At 36.2% G+C, this 19,905-nt stretch overlaps 1 protein-coding gene and 2 long non-coding RNA genes across 3 annotated transcripts; 2 read left to right on the forward strand and 1 right to left on the reverse strand.

The window, feature by feature from the left end:
* Positions 1–4,091: 4,091 nt before the first annotated feature.
* LOC144424546 (uncharacterized) lies at positions 4,092–5,475 on the reverse strand. Its single transcript, XR_013476749.1, has 3 exons — positions 5,260–5,475; positions 4,653–4,724; positions 4,092–4,564 (listed from the first exon to the last, which is right to left on the reverse strand). It is a non-coding gene; the product is annotated as an uncharacterized LOC144424546 (long non-coding RNA).
* A 3,964-nt stretch (positions 5,476–9,439) lies between these two features.
* Positions 9,440–13,354, forward strand: LOC120328611 (uncharacterized). The gene has a single exon (XM_039395144.2). It carries the CDS (start codon positions 9,509–9,511, stop codon positions 11,213–11,215), a length of 1,707 nt encoding a protein of 568 aa, XP_039251078.2. The 5' UTR covers positions 9,440–9,508; the 3' UTR covers positions 11,216–13,354.
* Positions 13,355–15,287: 1,933 nt separating this feature from the next.
* LOC144424381 (uncharacterized) lies at positions 15,288–16,724 on the forward strand. Its single transcript, XR_013476668.1, has 3 exons — positions 15,288–15,501; positions 16,038–16,109; positions 16,198–16,724. It is a non-coding gene; the product is annotated as an uncharacterized LOC144424381 (long non-coding RNA).
* The last annotated feature ends 3,181 nt before the right edge of the window (positions 16,725–19,905 follow it).

Here is a 19,905-nt window from a genome sequence, read left to right on the forward strand (position 1 = left end):
ACTGTCGCATCGAAGCTCTATGTGCGTGGTGTAAGTTGCCGGTTGTGTCATGTCGACATCCTTTACCATTATCAGTGTTCCATGCTTGAAGGTGGTATGGTATACCTCGACCTTATCTAGAGTATTATAGAATATGCTATAACCGCAATCGTTTGCCCATTGCATTATGTATGTCTTATCCAGCTTGTGAGCCTCTTGTATACACAACACACTGGGCATCTCTAATTTTATAAAGTTGTCCAATTCATTTAAATGACACTGCACCCCATTTGCATTCATGGAAACAATTTTTAGCTTAGCCATGTTGATTTATGTATGGGACCGAATAGTCAAAGCTACAAGATGTGGTGAAATTGCATATTATCCAGAACCATTATTTTACGATTTTTAGAGATTGCGCCAGTAGACAAGTTAGATCCGAATTATATGGAAAATGATTCAACTCACGTGCGTTTTCCTTTTTTCGCTCCTGTTTTTCGGACGTTGACGTCTCTGATGAAGTATCATTTCTATTCCTTTTATAATTGTATTCTACATCTCCAGTATCTGAGTTATTTGAGTTTGGCTGTGCTGTTTCATTCCCCAAGTCTGCTGGTGCTGACATTCCTTCTTGTGGATATGCGCTGAATGTGGATGATGTTGAATCCTGTCTTTCAAAGTTATGCACCATCACCTTCACGGGAGCTCGACCCTTTGGTGGCGGATGAAAAGGCTTATTTCCGATGGTCGACCCCTGTTTTAGCCTTGCAGCCTGTCTGGTTTTGACTGGTTTGGGCTGGTCCGTTGGCGAAACCATCGGGATGATTGCGTTATGCAACTCTTCACATAGCGACCAATCAGACAGTTCTCTGAGCTGTTGGCTTGATGTCGAATCCATCTCAGCCGAGGAGAACTCGGATATCTCGATTGGTGCAGGGCGGTTCTCTTCCGTTTGAGTTTTATTCCGTTTTGTTTTGGTCGGCGTAGTTAATTCCGTTGATTGCGTTTCCTGATTAGGTGTAATTTGATCTTTGTTTTGTTTTTTATATTCCATGGTTTTACGAGGTGACTGTGTAGAGTTGTTTGTTTGCGGTCTTCGTTTTGGTATGGCCCAAGCTTGAATGGGGTTTACAGGGGTCGGATAGTCCATTTTTCTTTGTTGACAATCTTTCCTAATATGACCTGGTTCTTTACAATATCGACATACTGCTTCTTTTTCGCAATTTATAAAAGTATGTCCTGTTTCAAGACATCGTCCACATGTGGGGATGTACATTTCACGGGGGAGATAGGTCCTACATCTAATCCCATTGATGGTTAAAAAGTCGGGTAGACGTTCTTTTTTAAAGTCATCGATCAAAAACGACGTAAAGCCGTTATACACATCTGTACCCCTGTGCCAGTTTCTGACTGCATTCCTTACTTTGCCACAACCCAGTTGGTGGATTAATGCGGCAACTTTTGGATATGATGCCTCTTCAGGTATTTCTTTGATGGATATTCTTACTGGAGCTCCGCTAGGCAGAGTAACAGAGATCAGTGCATCATTGGTTGATATTTTCCCATTGGTGGCATTCAGAAACTCTTCTCTGCAGCTTGAGTTTTGGTCTTTTGTGGCAGCAAAGGTTATAATCCAGGTGCCTTTTCGGCTTTCGTATAGTCCCTTTATATATCTGACCAATGACATTAAACAACATGATAGGCAACTCTGACGTCACTCCATAAGACTACAGGCAAAACATTGTATTTCATGATACGCTCCAATGCACATATTTCTCGTCGCCTTTTGCGTCCGTTTTCCGCTCGCTTTTGCTACTCGGCGTCTTTTTTACGTGTAGTACCTGCCTTTTTGCGCCTGTAACGAAACAAAATAATCTCTATATCTAAGAAGTTTTGCTTACTTGGAAAGCTGGAATAACAGGCAAGCTGTAAAGAGCAATTCTGGACATCATAGACGTTTTTTTTTATCAGAGAAGATTACAAACGCGATAGCGGAAAGATTTGTGTGGAACATTTTGCAGATAATGACAAAGTTCAAAGTTAGTACTTTTAATGTTTGCGCTTAATCATTGAAATTTCATTTAAAGAGGGTGTCATACAAAACTGTGCTGCGATACAATTCCATAACACAAAGTTTGCACCTATCGAACTTGCTTTTGTAGGTGAATTTATTAGACATATTTATTATTCAGTTAATCGTAGGTAACATTGCTGGTACATAATGCATCGTAGATAGGTTTGTTTAAATTGAGGAATTTAGCTCATAGCCCACTAATTAATATTATCTTCTATGCAGGAGGTTGCAGGGCTGAATTCAACTTGCAGCCTTACCGATCACCTGACGATGCTCATTTAGTTTGGCTCGAGCAAGTCTTCTTGAAATGCTTGTGTGGATGGAAACTACCTATATTTTTTGCCTTCCTCCGATTTTAGACAAATTTATTCTGAGGGATTTCGCATATAATTCTCACTGATTGTTGGCTGTTTATAATTCCTATTGATTGTGAATTCTGATTATAACAATGAGTTGAAAATTTTTTTACCTAATTTACTGGCACCTTTTTCTTGTCAATACTCCAAGCTGAGGTAATAAACATGACAATACATTTATGTCATCTGGAAGCAAAATATGCACACTAATTAACAGTTTGGCACATTGAGATAATACATCATGACAGAAAATACAAGTTAAAGATATGTATGACCATCACATGGTAATTAAAATTAAAAAAAATTAATAGGGGCTGTGGAGTATGGAAAGTTCAAGACAAAGAAAAGAACAAATGTTCATAGCTCATGAACTCTCAATTTTGCCTCCATTGCTTTGTGAAGGCCAATATATTTCGAGTGGCTGAATTGGTTTACCTTTATGATAGCAACGATTTTGTATTTAATATAGCGAGATTATTTCAATTTAATTGAAGTGATATAATTTCCCAAAGCAATGCTTGAATCGTCTAGAATAGATCAGTGGTGTCAAACTCATGGGTTTTCGAGAGCCGCATTGCATTTTGAAAATTGTAAAAAGAGCCGCAAACAGTTTTTGATAATGTATACTTAAAAGATATTTTTAAGATAGTTTTAGTTTGTGACATATATTGTGATGCAACTAAACAGTTGGATTAAGTTTTATTATTTTCTTCAATTTCAAATGCAATTACATATTAATTATTCCACTATTATTGCAACATTTGCAAGTTACAGTATTTATTATAAAAAATCGTAAAATTCTATGTACAACCATCAAAATCTTTTTTGAACAAGCTTTGAATAAGGAAAGAATAATACATACACTAAAAATAACTTAATCTAAATATATGAACCTAAAATTAACAAAAATACTACAGTATAAACTCAATGTTTTATTAATTACATTTGTCCTGGCGTTTGGCATCTTTTTTGTGTCACCAGCATACTAAGGCCAGTCTGAAATGATTTTATAGTACCAACTCTAACTAACGAGGCCACATGATCATGGATTTATCTGGATCTTTACGAATGTTTAATTAATTCCAGTAATGCAAAAAAGTTACTTTTATCATTTCATGTATAGATCAGTAAAAAAACAGATGACAGATTTTTTCGACAAGACATTTCGCACTACATTGCGTGGCATAGGATTGCTTGAATTATTATTGATATTGATTTTTAGTAACTAAGTCGTTGTATAATTATATTAATATACAAACACATGGAAATTTTCTGTTCGAAGTTGGTCTTCGAATTTGTCATATTGACTGCTGAGCTTATTGTGTTCTTTGATTGTATTGATGGAAATATGACAAATTAAACAATGTGCTTCAGAATTTTGTGAAAAGCAGAAATGTTACAACTCCCATTTTCTTCGAAAATGCCACCTTCTTCATGTACTTTGCGTTTAATTTAATTACTCAAGTGTTTTATTCAAGTATTCTTTTGCTAGCTTGATGTGTATTCTTAATTGGGTCAAAATGTGGACGAAAAAAATTAATATTCCAAAACTACTTTCAGTAAATTGTTTTCTGTGTGAATAATCAATTTCACTTTAGAAGGTTTGAAAAATCTATTACATGGTAGATAAAAAAAAAACCTCCAAAATACTATTACAATTATTGTTAAGCGTTCGAGGGCCGCACTGGAAGTTCTCTGGGGCCGCGAGTTTGAGATCCCTGGTCTAGATTGAAGTTGTTCAAAAAATATATGATAGTATTTTATCATGAATGATGATTATACCCCTTCCGGAATTTCTTCTATAGTACTACCAAAAGTTGATGAACCAAATATAACACAGGTGCAGTGAGGTACCCGTAATCCTCATTTCCAAAGCTGTTTTAAGTATGTCTGGCGTGTTTTGTGCCTTTTTACAAATAAGACCGCTTATGCAATCTTACGCTTTGGAATTTTTAGTTATTTTCCTCAAGCCCTGCAGGATGTGGGGGCCATACACAACTCTACCGGAGGGTCAAATGTCTTTGCATGCCTCCATAGGTTGTTTTTCTATTGCAAATTTCTATTTTCTATTTTCAATTGCATTATATTTCTTGGAATCACACTGTCACTGATATGTCGCCAGACTTCTGATATCTCCCCGTCTGCTATAGTTGTCCTGTGAATAAATAATAGGAAATTGAGATTAGACGAATAGTTGAAAGTTTTGCTTTATGTCGGCTTAATTTCTTGATTGATATACTTACTATTTCTGCTATTGCCTCTTGTGCTGCAAGAGTCTCACAATGCTTAGACAGGTTTGTCCACAACTTTCACATCTGAAGAAAGAGAGGAGATTTATTAATTTTCGTTAAGAATAAATAAAGCAGTCTATATGATTCAGAATGGAAAAGCTAATAAATCCAATATCTCATGTTTTATTTAAAAAATATTTTACTGAATTTGGTATATAAACCAACTAATAAAAGGGTTTAGTCAGAAAATTACAAGCATTCGTGGCTCCAAATACTTGAGAAATCAGACTATACAATATAGACCGGTATGAGTGAAATGTTAGGTGAACTTGTTAACACTTTGATTCAATACGCAAATAAAAGTGAATGCGTAATAGTATGTTACAATGAGCAGCAATCAACAATGAGTATATATCCTCACTGATTAAAAAAATCTAACTGGAGGTGCATGAACTATTTGAAACCATAAGGGGTAAGTAAATATGTAATTTCGGCAAATGGGCAACTACGTACCGTACTGAATTAATAACTTCGTAGTATTTGACAAAGGCTGGCTTTCCCACATGTACTTAACAGTGCGATGCCCGGGTGTGATATACAACAATAGTATTCACCTTACCTTTTACCGATTTCTTTTTACCCCAACTTTCAAAAATATCATTAAAATCGACAACAACTGTCAAAGCAGGCACGAACACCATTCGTGCTACGCCTTGAAAGCAGCACACATCCGCTCGTTTTCGTCTCGTCAAGTATGTGCATTGGAGCGTGCTATCGAATACGATCTTCGGACAAAAATGCCGGAGTTGCGCATCATGTTGTTTAATGTCATTGATCTGACGTACTCCGTGGTGTTATTATCATTTCGTAGTATCTCCATTAATGCAGGGAAGTCTAAGTCCAGTTCGGTCTTCAGAAACAGTGATCTTGGTCTTGCGTTTCTTGTCTCTACGGTGGGTTCTTCCCTGACAGGAGTCGAGGACACAGCTGCTGAATAGCTCATCTTCCTTTATTCTTTCACCTTAAGCGCTAGCTTAGTGCATCGAAGTATACTTCCAAGCACTCTGCGCGCGACGTTTTAACCAGTGTCATCAACTAAAACAAAATCTCGGTTGACGCTCTTCAGAGGTATCCACCTACCCAGGTATTCCTAACGCTTAGCCCGTTGAGCCACACCGCCGCGCCAAAGAGGTATACATTTGTCAGTCAGTAGTTTTTTTTTTCACATTCGCAAGAGATATACATTTCTCAATTCCCCCGTCATCATTACGAGAGCCTATTTCGCCATTGTGTGAAAAGTTTGAGGAACTATAGTGCCATCATTGGTTTGACCTAGGATATTTACGTAATGTACAGTTACCGTACGTACCGGTACCAGTACTGTAATTGACGGCAAGTTTCATTTACAGTTACTTTGACCGGTACGGTACCGTACCGTATTTGTTCAAAAATAATCTTTGTCAGTCAGTACTGCAGTAGTTTCTTTTTTCACATGCCGAAAGTACCGGTACCTGGTACTGTGGTACAGAAATAAGAAAAACATTCCATATCAGAATCTTTGAATGACAGAATGAGCTGTATTTGAGTGGAAGTGGTGACTCCTCTTCGGCTCATGGGCCGGGGCCACGGCCCATCAAATTGGGCCGCGGCCCATCAAGTTGTGTAAAGAAACTATTCACTTGGCTAACACAAACAGTCCCCAAACTCATAATAGAACTATAATGTAAAAAATCTGAACAAAATTTTGCCCTAACCTGGTACACATACTACAGGAGTTTATTTTTTGGTTCGAATATTGACAATTTTGTAAAAATTGAAAATTTTGGTAAGATAATTGAATTTTTCCTGACGGGGCCGCGGCCCATAGCTTGATGGGCCACGGCCCATGTGGCCCAATTAAATGGGCCGTGGCCCCGGCCCATGGGTCGTAGAGGAGTCACCACCCCTGTAGGGTATATAACTAGTGAAAGCAACCATTTTTTTGTCTAATTGCGAGTGAGACTACAGTGAATGGAATATGCCGCAGGGTTTCAGTGAGACACAATTCTCTGATTCCAAGAATAGCCCCCACATTAAAAGACTCCGTTATAGCAGTGAGTGCAAATCCATCTATTATGAGACAGTCTGGTCCTCCATGTTGGCTCAAACCGACATTGTGCAAAAAACTAAAACTGTAAAAGAAAACGTCGCCATTTGATTACTCAAAAAAAGAATCTGGTTTACTAAAAGAAAAAAATTTCCTCGATGGATTTTAGCGAAAAAAAGGCACTTTTGTTGAAGTGTGGGTCAATGCACATTGTGATTGATTCAAATTATTATGGAGACAAGTATGGTGCGATCTGCTGTTGTGCCAGATGCCCTCGTTTCAGAGTCAAATAGAGTGTTTATTTTATTAAACCAAATGTAGGGACATCTTGGAATCCGAGAACTGTAACGGTACCCTAGGGCAGGGCTACTCAACTATTTTATATCGAAGGTCCGCAAACAAAACTTCAAAATTATTTGGGTCCGGTCTTTCCAGAAATGATATTTCGGCATCCTTAAACGAGCACTTCCTCGACCGTCTAATGATTAGTAGCAAATTAAAATTGTTTATTATGGTGTTATAGTTCTTTTAGTATATATTCAAAACTATGAAAGTCATTTTATAATAGGAAATTCAAAAAGTGGGGCTAATGATCCAAAATATATAATTAGGTGCGGTCCAAATCCAATACTCGAAAGGTCCGGATTCGGACCGCGGTCCGCCAATTGAGCAGCCCTGCCCTAGGGCAGGGGTCGGGAACCCTTTTTGGTGAAGAAAGCCATAAAAGGTACATATTTTCAATTGCATTTCCGTGCGAGCCATATAGAATTTCTTCAATTAATCAGGCCTGAAATATTTACTCAAAAGTCAAGACATACAATGTCAATATGTGTCTGATATGACTTCGGATGCTGCATGTTGTCGCTACAGGACTTGAACGGCTGCTCATATACAGCACAAGTTGAAATCTACGATACTCATGTCATCACCCTTCTTTTTGTTTAGGCATTTCCGTAGTTGTAGTATTTGAAAACTAGCTTTGCTAGTCCGATCTAAATATGACAAATAAGACTTTACTGATTTGTGATGTCACAGAATCCCCCAGTTTTGTGACAATGCCTGTCTGGTTATTCTCTTACATGCGCTGGGCTCGTGTTCTCAAAACGTATTGGCAAATTTTCCGCCATATTTGGCTATGAAAGAGTTTGAAATCTCGTCATAATAGTAAGCTTAGCCTGAGAATATTAGATTTTTATGGGAGCCATATGCCATCACCAAAAGAGCCATATATGGCTTGCGAGCCATGGGTTTCCGACCCCTGCCTAGGGGCTTTTCCCAACACTAGTTAACTGTCACTTGTCACACATTACTTGTTGGTGTATAAATAGCAATTGACTTCGAAATGGGTAAGTGCTTTTTTTCATCTCCATGGTGAAATCTTTATTGGTTTCTGACTTCTAAATAACTGTTGAAGTATGAACATCCTTATCCATTGGTTTCCAGCAACCATTAGTTTTTTCCTAATTCACCTGGGGTTTTACCTTCAACATTTCATAGCTGTTAATATTGCAACAATCACAAGTAATAGACAATTGTTTAGGTTTTATTTATGGCTCATGTCATCATGGGAAAATCAAATGATCAAAATCTATTATGTTTGTTGTGTTCTACTTTCTGTATTTATCTCGAGCTAACTTTTGTTTACATCGGTATTATAAAAAAAAATCACGAGGAAGTTTATGGACCATTAAAAGGTATCGAATTAGCTACAGGCTGACAGGCCAACTCGTGATAATAAAATCAAATGCATTGGTCATTTGGAATTGCAATTGTTTTTCAAATTGTGTATAGTATTACCTGGTTATTTTTTTTCAATATTTTCAGCGGAAGTATATCTATAAAACTATAGTCGTAATTTCAGGGGACACAAGTGAGCAGGATGAAGCACTTTGGTGGGCCAATCCAGCCCGCGTGCTGTAAATGGCCTAAGATTAACAGAATCAAAGAACAGACCATAAAATTAGTGGCCTGCCAAGTGCCAATGACTGGGTAGTGATTCATAAAAAATAAAGGGTTAGCCCCAGGTAAAATTTGTTGGTTTATAATGTCATATGTAATTATCTATTTATAAACATGATGTGTCTCTAGTATATATACAAGTGTCATATCGGTCATTAATCATTTTGATTGTTGAGACTACTTACTGAGAATATAATTGAAATTGCCTTGCCAGGTAATTAGACTTAGAGCGTTAGACAAGGCTTATATCCACTAATTTACACAGAGTCAATGAATTTCTGAAATAGTTAATTCTGGATTTTAAGAATAATTTGGGTCTGATGGTTCAAGACTTGGGTCCAAATTCCACACGCTCCACCTTACACAATGTTCAATATACATTAAGTATCTTACCAACTAGCTAAAGGAGAAATAAATTTACTTTTGTTCAGAGCAGGGATCTTCAGCTTTTAACACAGGAAGGACAGATAGAAATAAATGAGTGTTAGGGCATTGTGAAGTCATAGGCATAATTAAGATGATAAATTGGACAAAGGTATAGGCTTCGGAACACAAAGGGGTTTGAATTACTCGCATGTACCAAATTAAATTAAAAACTCGTTTCGTGGGCCGCACTTCATTCATAATTGGCACTTCTCAGCAGGATACAAGAGTCTCCCTTGAAGGTCGCAGGTTCCACACCCCTGAATTAGAGCCTGGACCGGAGCGAATGTGTGCAAAAAATTAATTTAGATCTATTTTCTCTATATTTCAGACTTTTAACTAAAACTTTTATCCGGTATCGTATTATCTGACAATTGTTGTCAGTTGCTTGCTTGGTGTCATGGCTTCATATCAAGATGAATCATATCGGATTTACGAAGTTGTTAAAGCTGTAAAAAGAAGCGAATGGCCGCAATTTGCAAAAATGAGACTGGGATTAACAGAAGTTGAGATTGAAGAATGTGAATACAATTATCAAATGCAAGGAATGATTGAACAGAGATATCAGATGGTCCTGACATGGCAAAGAAAAAAGGGAAGAACTGCTACCGTTGAACTTCTTGAACAACTTATGGAAAATTGCCATGAAAGACCTCAACAAAGGGCTCCTCTGCCACAGGAAGTCCGACTAGCGCAAAGGCAAGATTCTTCATTAGCAAGCCCCTCAGGGGATGCCCCATCATATCCCAATATAGGAGGAAATTCAATAAGTGAACAAAGTGCTAATGTATCATTCAGGAGTGCCACAGAATTTCAAAATTCTGCGTCGAATGTTACGTCTGGTGACACTAAACAGATGCCACAGAAGGGAAACGTAAATAATGGAGATTATAAATATAATGAAACTGTGCCAAAGAAAGCATTTACAGGGGACAGTCCAGCAGTGCCCTTGCCAACTAAAATATCACTTCAGATTGAAGACCCAAACGGAGTCCAAGATTCTGAAATCAGAAGAATGTCATCAGGATCTAATGATTCAAGTCTTCATGGAAGAGCAAGCCCTGTTGCTGGAGATGGAAAAAAATCTGGAAGTTTCAGGAAAAAAGCAAAAAATGCATTCAAAGGATTCTTTTGGTCGCCTGGCTCGAAAAAGAAGATTACTGAAGCACCCCGTGTGGAAGCCCCTTCATTGGAAGACATTGAAGACTTGTGTGGACTTGTGAAAAATATTGAAGTGATTCCTTGTGATAGAAAAGATTATAAGAAAAGTCTCACAGATGAGGGGATCTACAGCATCACTAAACCAAAGGGCTTAGCTTTGATTTTAAACAACACTTTCAAAGGCACCAAAAATGAGCGTAAAGGGGCTGAAATAGATGTGAAAAATATGACAACTCTCTGGAAGAAATTTGGATGCGAATTGTATGGAAATAAAACTTTTCCCAAACCCTGGGAAAGTGACAAAACTGGAAAACAAATGAAGGATTTGCTTCGTGAAGTGAGTGAAATCAAGACAAAGTATAGCTTCATTGTGATAGTGATCATGACTCACGGGGGAATGTACAATGGAAAACTCGTGTTTAGAGGCAGTGATCAAGAAATGGTGGAAGTTAAAGATATTGAGAAGATGTTCTTCAACACCAAAAATGGTAACTTGCACAACATTCCTAAGTTCTTCGTTTTTCAATTTTGCCGGGGAACGATAAAAGACCGAGGCACTGTTGCAGCTGATAATGAAATGATAGAAACTGGGATGAGAAATTTTGCAAAACCCAGCGTTCAAACAGATGGTGCTGAAAGAATACCAACGTCATCTGATATTGTTGTTGCATATGCTACACATGAAGAACAGACGGCTCTTCGAGATATCTATGAGGGTTCCTGGTTTATTAATGCAATAACGAATGTCTTCATGCGCCAAGCAGCGGAGAACCATGTCGCTGACATGCTGACGAACGTAAATCGAGCAATGAAAGGAAAAACAGCACTGTACAGTGAAACGGATAGTAACGGCGATGTCACTGCTTCGTATGAAATAAAAGCGATGAGTGAGCAAAAAACCAGCTTATCACAGCGTTTCTATCTCTTCCCAGGATTTCCAAAGTAACTCAATATTATTCATTGACCAGTGGTTCTTGAACTTTCATGGCCCTTTCAAAGATACTCAATGCTCTTCAACAGAAAAGCATGGTTTTATTTTTATTGGATTGGTCATGGCAAATGGTACCTAGGTGACCTTTGCTTGTGGCCCCCTTCTGAAGATTCTCAACACTCTGTGGCCCCCGTTCTTCAATAACAAAACACAGTTTTGTTTTTGATGTGTTCCCGATCGGCAAATATAATCTTGTCGAATTGTTCATGATGAGACCTTCATTCTCCACCTTCAAGTAGACTGCTTCGTCGTCCCCTTAGTGTAGAAGAAGGCTCAGTTTCAGAAACGCTGATCTAGATGTTCCACGACTCGTAATATGCGAGGTGGCTTGAATTATTTGTGTTTAAACTGTTTTCCTGACCACATGACTTCAACGTCTTCGAGTCTTACCTAAACTGGTATCTACTGCCACCTAGTCACCTCTCCACGTTCATACATCTGGTTCAAATGAATGGCTAACTACTCCCATACCAGACATGGACTGGTAACCGAGAACAGACTTGACGTACGATTGAGCCGTCTCATGGACTTTCCTTTCGACCTGGATAAATATGAAAATCTGGTATTTTTTGGCATCTCAGTGGTGTCGCAGCTTCATTCAAAATGGGTTTCTAGTATTTCTGAATGAAAATACATGATTCTCGTTACATTTTGCATCAACTATCGGAATAATCTTCCATTTTATGTTTCTATGTTTTACAAAAACTTAAAAATGTGTATAAATTTTTCAACCAAATAAATTATTTACTCCTAATTCTTTGTTTTTCTAAGAAATGCCATTCTTTGCGTTGCGTTCTTCCATATAACCGCATGTTAAACCCTTGTGCCCTTTCTTTGTTTACTTATAGTGCCAAATATTTGTAACCGTATCTTAACTAAAAAATTGGACTAAATTTAATTTTTTTAGTTGCCTAAACAAATTTGAACTAGATGTTAGCTTGCTTTTTTTTCGTTGCCTGATTTATGTAGCCATATCTGTATCTCATACATGTGCAACATCCTGAGTGCCACAGCAGGCTTTTGAAAAAAATGCCACGATTCTATAAGCAAACAGGCACCTATTATGTGTATGTCGCAAAAAGAGATAAGTCTTTTTAGTTGCGTGCCCTTTTCTCATTTTGCTCCTTCCATTTAGCAGCCCATTGTGACCAGTTGTTTGTTTTTTTGTTCTTAGATGCTACTTCTCATGATTTATTAGCATTGCATATAATTGCTGAAGCATTTTAAATAGTTTAAAAAAGTATGTAGATTTTATAAATTCGTGTGATTGTGTTTTAATTTTGAATTATTTTTTGGTTTTTTATTTTTCCGTGTCGATTTAGTTTATTATTCTGTGATCAATTTTTTTTCTCGCATCATTATTTTAATACTCTTTTATCATAATTTCCACTTTGTTAAATTATTCAAAATTTATGAACGGGTATTCATGGGAAAAAAAATTAAATCTGGGTGGTCCGAACCTTGGCATGGGGTCCACATAAATAATAAAAACGCCATTGATGTAACATAGCAATAAGCTGATTAGAACGGTAACTTCTCACTTTTTAATACATTTAAAGTAATGAAACTTGCAGTATTCTGATCACTTTGAAAAAAATGCCATGGTTTTATATACAAACAGGCACCACCTGTCCAGTGCACAATTTGGTTTCTGAGAGACTAACTACCTTCTATGCTTTTGTTTCGGCGGATCCATATACATATACTGCAAGGATGCTATAGCAAGAGAACAAGACCCTTGAATCACTCTATTAACTGTATGTCACAAAAAAAGATGAGTCCTTTTAGTTACAAAGCGCCCTTTTTTCTTTTCACTCCTTCCATTTAGCAGCCTATTGACTGAGTTTATTTAGCTTTTTTGTTCTTAGATGCTATTTCTCATGATTTATTGGCATTATATTATGGCTGAATCATGTTAAATAGTTTGTAAATTTTTTTAATTTGCGTAATCGTTTTGAATTTTGTATTATTCTTTGCTTTGTATTTTTTCTGTATCGATTTAGCTCATTATTCTGTGATCAAGTTTTCACCCGCATTATTATTCTAATATTCTTTTCCTACGATTTCCACTTTGTTAAATTTACCTCCGTCCTGCCGTTTCCATTCAAAAATTTTAGCGATGTTCATGAACAAAATTTGAAATTCCTTTCATGGAGTTTCTACTTACAACATAGATAGATAATGATTTATTTCCGATACAAGTACATAATACAATAAGCATGAGCAAATAACAATAAGCATAAAAATGTATACGGATCGATGGACAAGCAGGCACGGCACAACATTTTCTTTATTCATTCTTCTGTTTGTTGTATCAACATCTGAACTTTAGTCATTGAGTTTATATCTGAGTGGTCCAAACTCTGGCACATAGGCCGCCCCGCCCTTATGCCAAATAAAGCCACCGATACAACATAACAATAGGCTGATCAGAAAGGCAACTTCTCACTTTTTATTACATATAAAGTAATGAAACTTGCAGTATTCTGATCACTTTTGAGTTTCTCCGACTGCAGCCCGCAAGGCTGTCTCAAATTTTTTTTCTCTGGTCCAATCTCTCATTCTTGGACCACCCTGATTTATATTATATTTTATTACAACTGTATTGTACTGCTATATTCCATAAAAATCAAAAAAAAAATTACTGAATACCTTTTGAGAGTAGTGTACATTTATTTAGTGGAGTAGTAGAATACAATTAGGGCTTCCCAAACTGAGGGTCGCGACCCTGCAGAGGAGACGCGCAACAAACTGTGAATATTAGTTCGGGGACTGTCTGTGTTAGCCAAGTGAATATACCCCCGTGCCCATAGGTTTAAGTTCCTTTACACAACTTGATGTAAAGTAGGCAAACAAAATTTCTCCATACTGGTTCATCTGGAGAACTCTAAGTACACCTTTGATTCGAAACACAAGTATTAAAAACATAAATCTTCCATTTTCTATAGAAATACAAGGATCAAAGAAGCGGTGCACTTGTATAGGAATGTGACTTTGATTGTGAGATTCGAGAAGCGGCGCGCTTGTTTAGCATTTCAATGTGAACAGGGGTCATGGAAAATTTTAACATATTGGAAGGGGTTGTGAGCCCAAAAATTTAGGAAGCTCTGATCTATAGTATATATTATAGATTAACAATTATATAGTAAGTGTTTATAAATAACCGTTACAATTTCAGAAGCTAGTTTTTATTATATAAATAAATGGTGTGCTGTGTCCCCGCCTAAAACAATTAAAAATTTTGCCCGATTTCATAGTAATAACAATTGTAAGGATAAATGAGAACTACTGTGAGAACTATAACTTTCCTGATAATGGCCATAATAAAGAGCAGGGGTGGGATCAGGGCCAAAAAATGTGCCCGCCCACATGTAAGTATGACGTAAAGAGTTACAGAAGCAACAGTGAAAAACAATAAACCTCGTGCCAAAACTAAATTTAACCGGAATTTCAACAAATTCCTTGATCTATTTTCAACTTAAACATCAAAAATATTTACATAGCCATAGTTTATAAATGGCCATTTCTTTTTTCAGGAAAACTTGCTCAAAAATCAAAGTTTGCTGGGACCACGATACCAAATGCTTGAGTAACAAATAAGTCAAAAGTTAGTAAATGAAATAAGTAGAAAACCTTTGTTTAAAAATAAGTTGTTGATCGTACATTGAATGAAACAAAAGAAGGAATAATGAATAAATAAGAGCATATAAAGAGGGTCAATTAATATTGCATGTGATTTATTGTCACCATGTTTCAGATAACTAAAGACATTTGGAGAATCATTTTGAGCGGAGTTCCTAGTTTTATATTTTCACAATCAATCATTATTTATACCGAAATTTTACTCAGTTTGGGACCAGACTCAGTACATGAAGAATAGATGAGGTGGGAGGTTGTGCACCATTATTTATATCCTTTTTCTTGATAACAGAGCTTACGGACATTTAGCAGCATTTTAAAGTCATTAATCTGATACTATTAGTAGTGAATTTGCCGATACTAATAAATCAATACTATGTTTAAGATCAATGACATTAAACAACATGATGCGCAACTCCGGCATTTTTGTCCGAAGATCGTATTCGATAGCACGCTCCAATGCACATACTTGACGAGACGAAAACGAGCGGATGTGTGCTGCTTTCAAGGCGTAGCACGAATGGTGTTCGTGCCTGCTTTGACAGTTGTTGTCGATTTTAATGATATTTTTGAAAGTTGGGGTAAAAAGAAATCGGTAAAAGGTAAGGTGAATACTATTGTTGTATATCACACCCGGGCATCGCACTGTTAAGTACATGTGGGAAAGCCAGCCTTTGTCAAATACTACGAAGTTATTAATTCAGTACGGTACGTAGTTGCCCATTTGCCGAAATTACATATTTACTTACTCCTTATGGTTTCAAATAGTTCATGCACCTCCAGTTAGATTTTTTTAATCAGTGAGGATATATACTCAATGTTGATTGCTGCTCACTGTAACATACTATTACGCATTCACTTTTATTTGCGTATTGAATCAAAGTGTTAACAAGTTCACCTAACATTTCACTCATACCGGTCTATATTGTATAGTCTGATTTCTCAAGTATTTGGAGCCACGAATGCTTGTAATTTTCTGACTAAACCCTTTTATTAGTTGGTTTATTTTCCAAAATTCAGTAAAATATTTTTTAAATAAAACACGAGATATTGGATTTATTAGCTTTTCCATTCTGAATCATATAGACTGCTTTATTTATTCTTAACGAAAATTAATAAATCTCCTCTCTTTCTTCAGATGTGAAAGTTGTGGACAAACCTGTCTAAGCATTGTGAGACTCTTGCAGCACAAGAGGCAATAGCAGAAATAGTAAGTATATCAATCAAGAAATTAAGCCGACATAAAGCAAAACTTTCAACTATTCGTCTAATCTCAATTTCCTATTATTTATTCACAGGACAACTATAGCAGACGGGGAGATATCAGAAGTCTGGCGACATATCAGTGACAGTGTGATTTCAAGAAATATAATGCAATTGAAAATAGAAAATTGCAATAGAAAAACAACCTATGGAGGCATGCAAAGACATTTGACCCTCCGGTAGAGTTGTGTATGGCCCCCACATCCTGCAGGGCTTGAGGAAAATAACTAAAAATTCCAAAGCGTAAGATTGCATAAGCGGTCTTATTTGTAAAAAGGCACAAAGCACGTCAGGCATACTTAAACAGCTTTGGAAATGAGGATTACGGGTACCTCACTGCACCTGTGTTATATTTGGTTCATCAACTTTTGGTAGTACTATAGAAGAAATTCCGGAAGGGGTATAATCATCATTCATGATAAAATACTATCATATATTTTTTGAACAACTTCAATCTAGACCAGGGATCTCAAACTCGCGGCCCCAGAGAACTTCCAGTGCGGCTCTCGAACGCTTAACAATAATTGTAATAGTATTTTGGAAGTTTTTTTTTTATCTATAAACCTTCTAAAGTGAAATTGATTATTCACACAGAAAACAATTTACTGAAAGTAGTTTTGGAATATTAATTTTTTTTGTCCACATTTTGACCCAATTAAGAATACACATCAAGCTAGCAAAAGAATACTTGAATAAAACACTTGAGTAATTAAATTAAACGCAAAGTACACGAAGAAGGTGGCATTTTCGAAGAAAATGGGAGTTGTAACATTTCTGCTCTTCACAAAATTCTGAAGCACATTGTTTAATTTGTCATATTTCCATCAATACAATCAAAAAACACAATAAGCTCAGCAGTCAATATGACAAATTCGAAGACCAACTTCGAACAGAAAATTTCCATGTGTTTGTATATTAATATAATTATACAACGACTTAGTTACTAAAAATCAATATCAATAATAATTCAAGCAATCCTATGCCACGCAATGTAGTGCGAAATGTCTTGTCGAAAAAATCTGTCATTTGTTTTTTTACTGATCTATACATGAAATGATAAAAGTAACTTTTTTGCATTACTGGAATTGATTAAACATTCGTAAAGATCCAGATAAACCCATGATCATGTGGCCTCGTTAGTTAGAGTTGGTACTATAAAATCATTTCAGACTGGCCTTAGTATGCTGGTGACACAAAAAAGATGCCAAACGCCAGGACGAATGTAATTATTAAAACATTGAGTTTATACTGTAGTATTTTTGTTAATTTTAGGTTCATATATTTAGATTAAGTTATTTTTAGTGTATGTATTATTCTTTCCTTATTCAAAGCTTGTTCAAAAACGATTTTGATGGTTGTACATAGAATTTTACGATTTTTTATAATAAATACTGTAACTTGCAAATGTTGCAATAATAGTGGAATGCAAATATTAATATGTAATTGCATTTGAAATTGAAGAAAATAATAAAACTTAATCCAACTGTTTAGTTGCATCACAATATATGTCACAAACTAAAACTATCTTAAAAATATCTTTTAAGTATACATTATCAAAAACTGTTTGCGGCTCTTTTTACAATTTTCAAAATGCAATGCGGCTCTCGAAAATCCATGAGTTTGACACCACTGATCTATTCTAGACGATTCAAGCATTGCTTTGGGAAATTATATCACTTCAATTAAATTGAAATAATCTCGCTATATTAAATACAAAATCGTTGCTATCATAAAGGTAAACCAATTCAGCCACTCGAAATATATTGGCCTTCATAAAGCAATGGAGGCAAAATTGAGAGATCATGAGCTATGAACATTTGTTCTTTTCTTCGTCTTGAACTTTCCATACTCCACAGCCCCTATTAATTTTTTTTAATTTTAATTACCATGTGATGGTCATACATATCTTTAACTTGTATTTTCTGTCATGATGTATTATCTCAATGTGCCAAACTATTAATTTGTGTGCATATTTTGCTTCCAGATGACATAAATGTATTGTCATGTTTATTACCTCAGCTTGGAGTATTGACAAGAAAAAGGTGCCAGTAAATTAGGTAAAAAAATTTTCAACTCATTGTTATAATCAGAATTCACAATCAATAGGAATTATAAACAGCCAACAATCAGTGAGAATTATATTCGAAATCCCTCAGAATAAATTTGTCTAAAATCGGAGGAAGGCAAAAAATATAGGTAGTTTCCATTCACACAAGCATTTCAAGAAGACTTGCTCGAGCCAAACTAAATGAGCATCGTCAGGTGATCGGTAAGGCTGCAAGTTGAATTCAGCCCTGCAACCTCCTGCATAGAAGATAATATTAATTAGTGGGCTATGAGCTAAATTCCTAAATTTAAACAAACCTATCTACGATGCATTATGTACCAGCAATGTTACCTACGATTAACTGAATATGTAATATGTCTAATAAATTCACCTACAAAAGCAAGTTCGATAGGTGCAAACTTTGTGTTATGGAATTGTATCGCAGCACAGTTTTGTATGACACCCTCTTTAAATGAAATTTCAATGATTAAGCGCAAACATTAAAATTACTAACTTTGAACTTTGTCATTATCTGCAAAATGTTCCACACAAATCTTTCCGCTATCGCGTTTGTAATCTTCTCTGATAAAAAAAAAACGTCTATGATGTCCAGAATTGCTCTTTACAGCTTGCCTGTTATTCCAGCTTTCCAAGTAAGCAAAACTTCTTAGATATAGAGATTATTTTGTTTCGTTACAGGCGCAAAAAGGCGGTTACTACACGTAAAAAAGACGCCCAGTAGCAAAAGCGAGCGGAAAACGGACGCGAAAGGCGACGAGAAATATGTGCATTGGAGCGTATCATGAAATACAATGTTTTGCCTGTAGTCTTATGGAGTGACGTCAGAGTTGCCTATCATGTTGTTTAATGTCATTGTTAAGATCAATAGTATATTTAAGGAAAATTGAACCTGAAGACAATATAGAATATAGATGATTGTCAAATTGACTGCGCCTGTGTATCGCTGATTATACGATTCATTTAACCTTTCGCGACCCCTCGTCAACTGCAACAAGCCCACATTTGTTATTTGTGACATGTATTTTATTTATTATTTCATATCCGCATTTTTTTTTTTTTTTGCATGGCGAAAATGAATATCTGAATCTCGTTCTTATACATGACAGGCGATGAATATCTTGATTTAAGTTTAAAGTTATGATCACGTAAAAATAGTTAACTGAAAGTAAACTATGATTTACACTTCCTTGTGATCGCCAACTTGCGAATACACTACCGGTACCAAAACACCATCAAATACATTGCAACGGTAAAATGTCATTGAGGCGTTACACCTCAGTGTAAAATGTAGAATAATCTTCCTGGGGTCAAAGGTCGAAAACTTCCATCCTACTAAAAATACCCAAAACCATTAACTTGCCATAATATTTTTATATCAGTCATCCAAACAACATTTTTCCTTCGATAAAATTAAACTCTGCAAGTTTGACATGGTGATGATGACAATAATGTGCAAAGCCTAGTTGTGAGAGGTCGTTTTTTTGGACCGCATATTTCTCGCCCATTTTCCATTTTAGCAAGGTCTGTTTTTGTGAGTAAATATATAATTAATAATTAGTTACAAAAGGTTTTTAATTTTGAAAAACTCGTTTATCGTAAATCACTTTCCGAAGTTAGTGATTATGACGTTAAAGGTTGCAGGGGAAGTACCGAACGAGCTTAACGGGGGACTAGG

This window comes from Styela clava, chromosome 6 (assembly GCF_964204865.1).
Source record: "Styela clava chromosome 6, kaStyClav1.hap1.2, whole genome shotgun sequence".
Lineage (NCBI taxonomy): Eukaryota > Metazoa > Chordata > Ascidiacea > Stolidobranchia > Styelidae > Styela > Styela clava.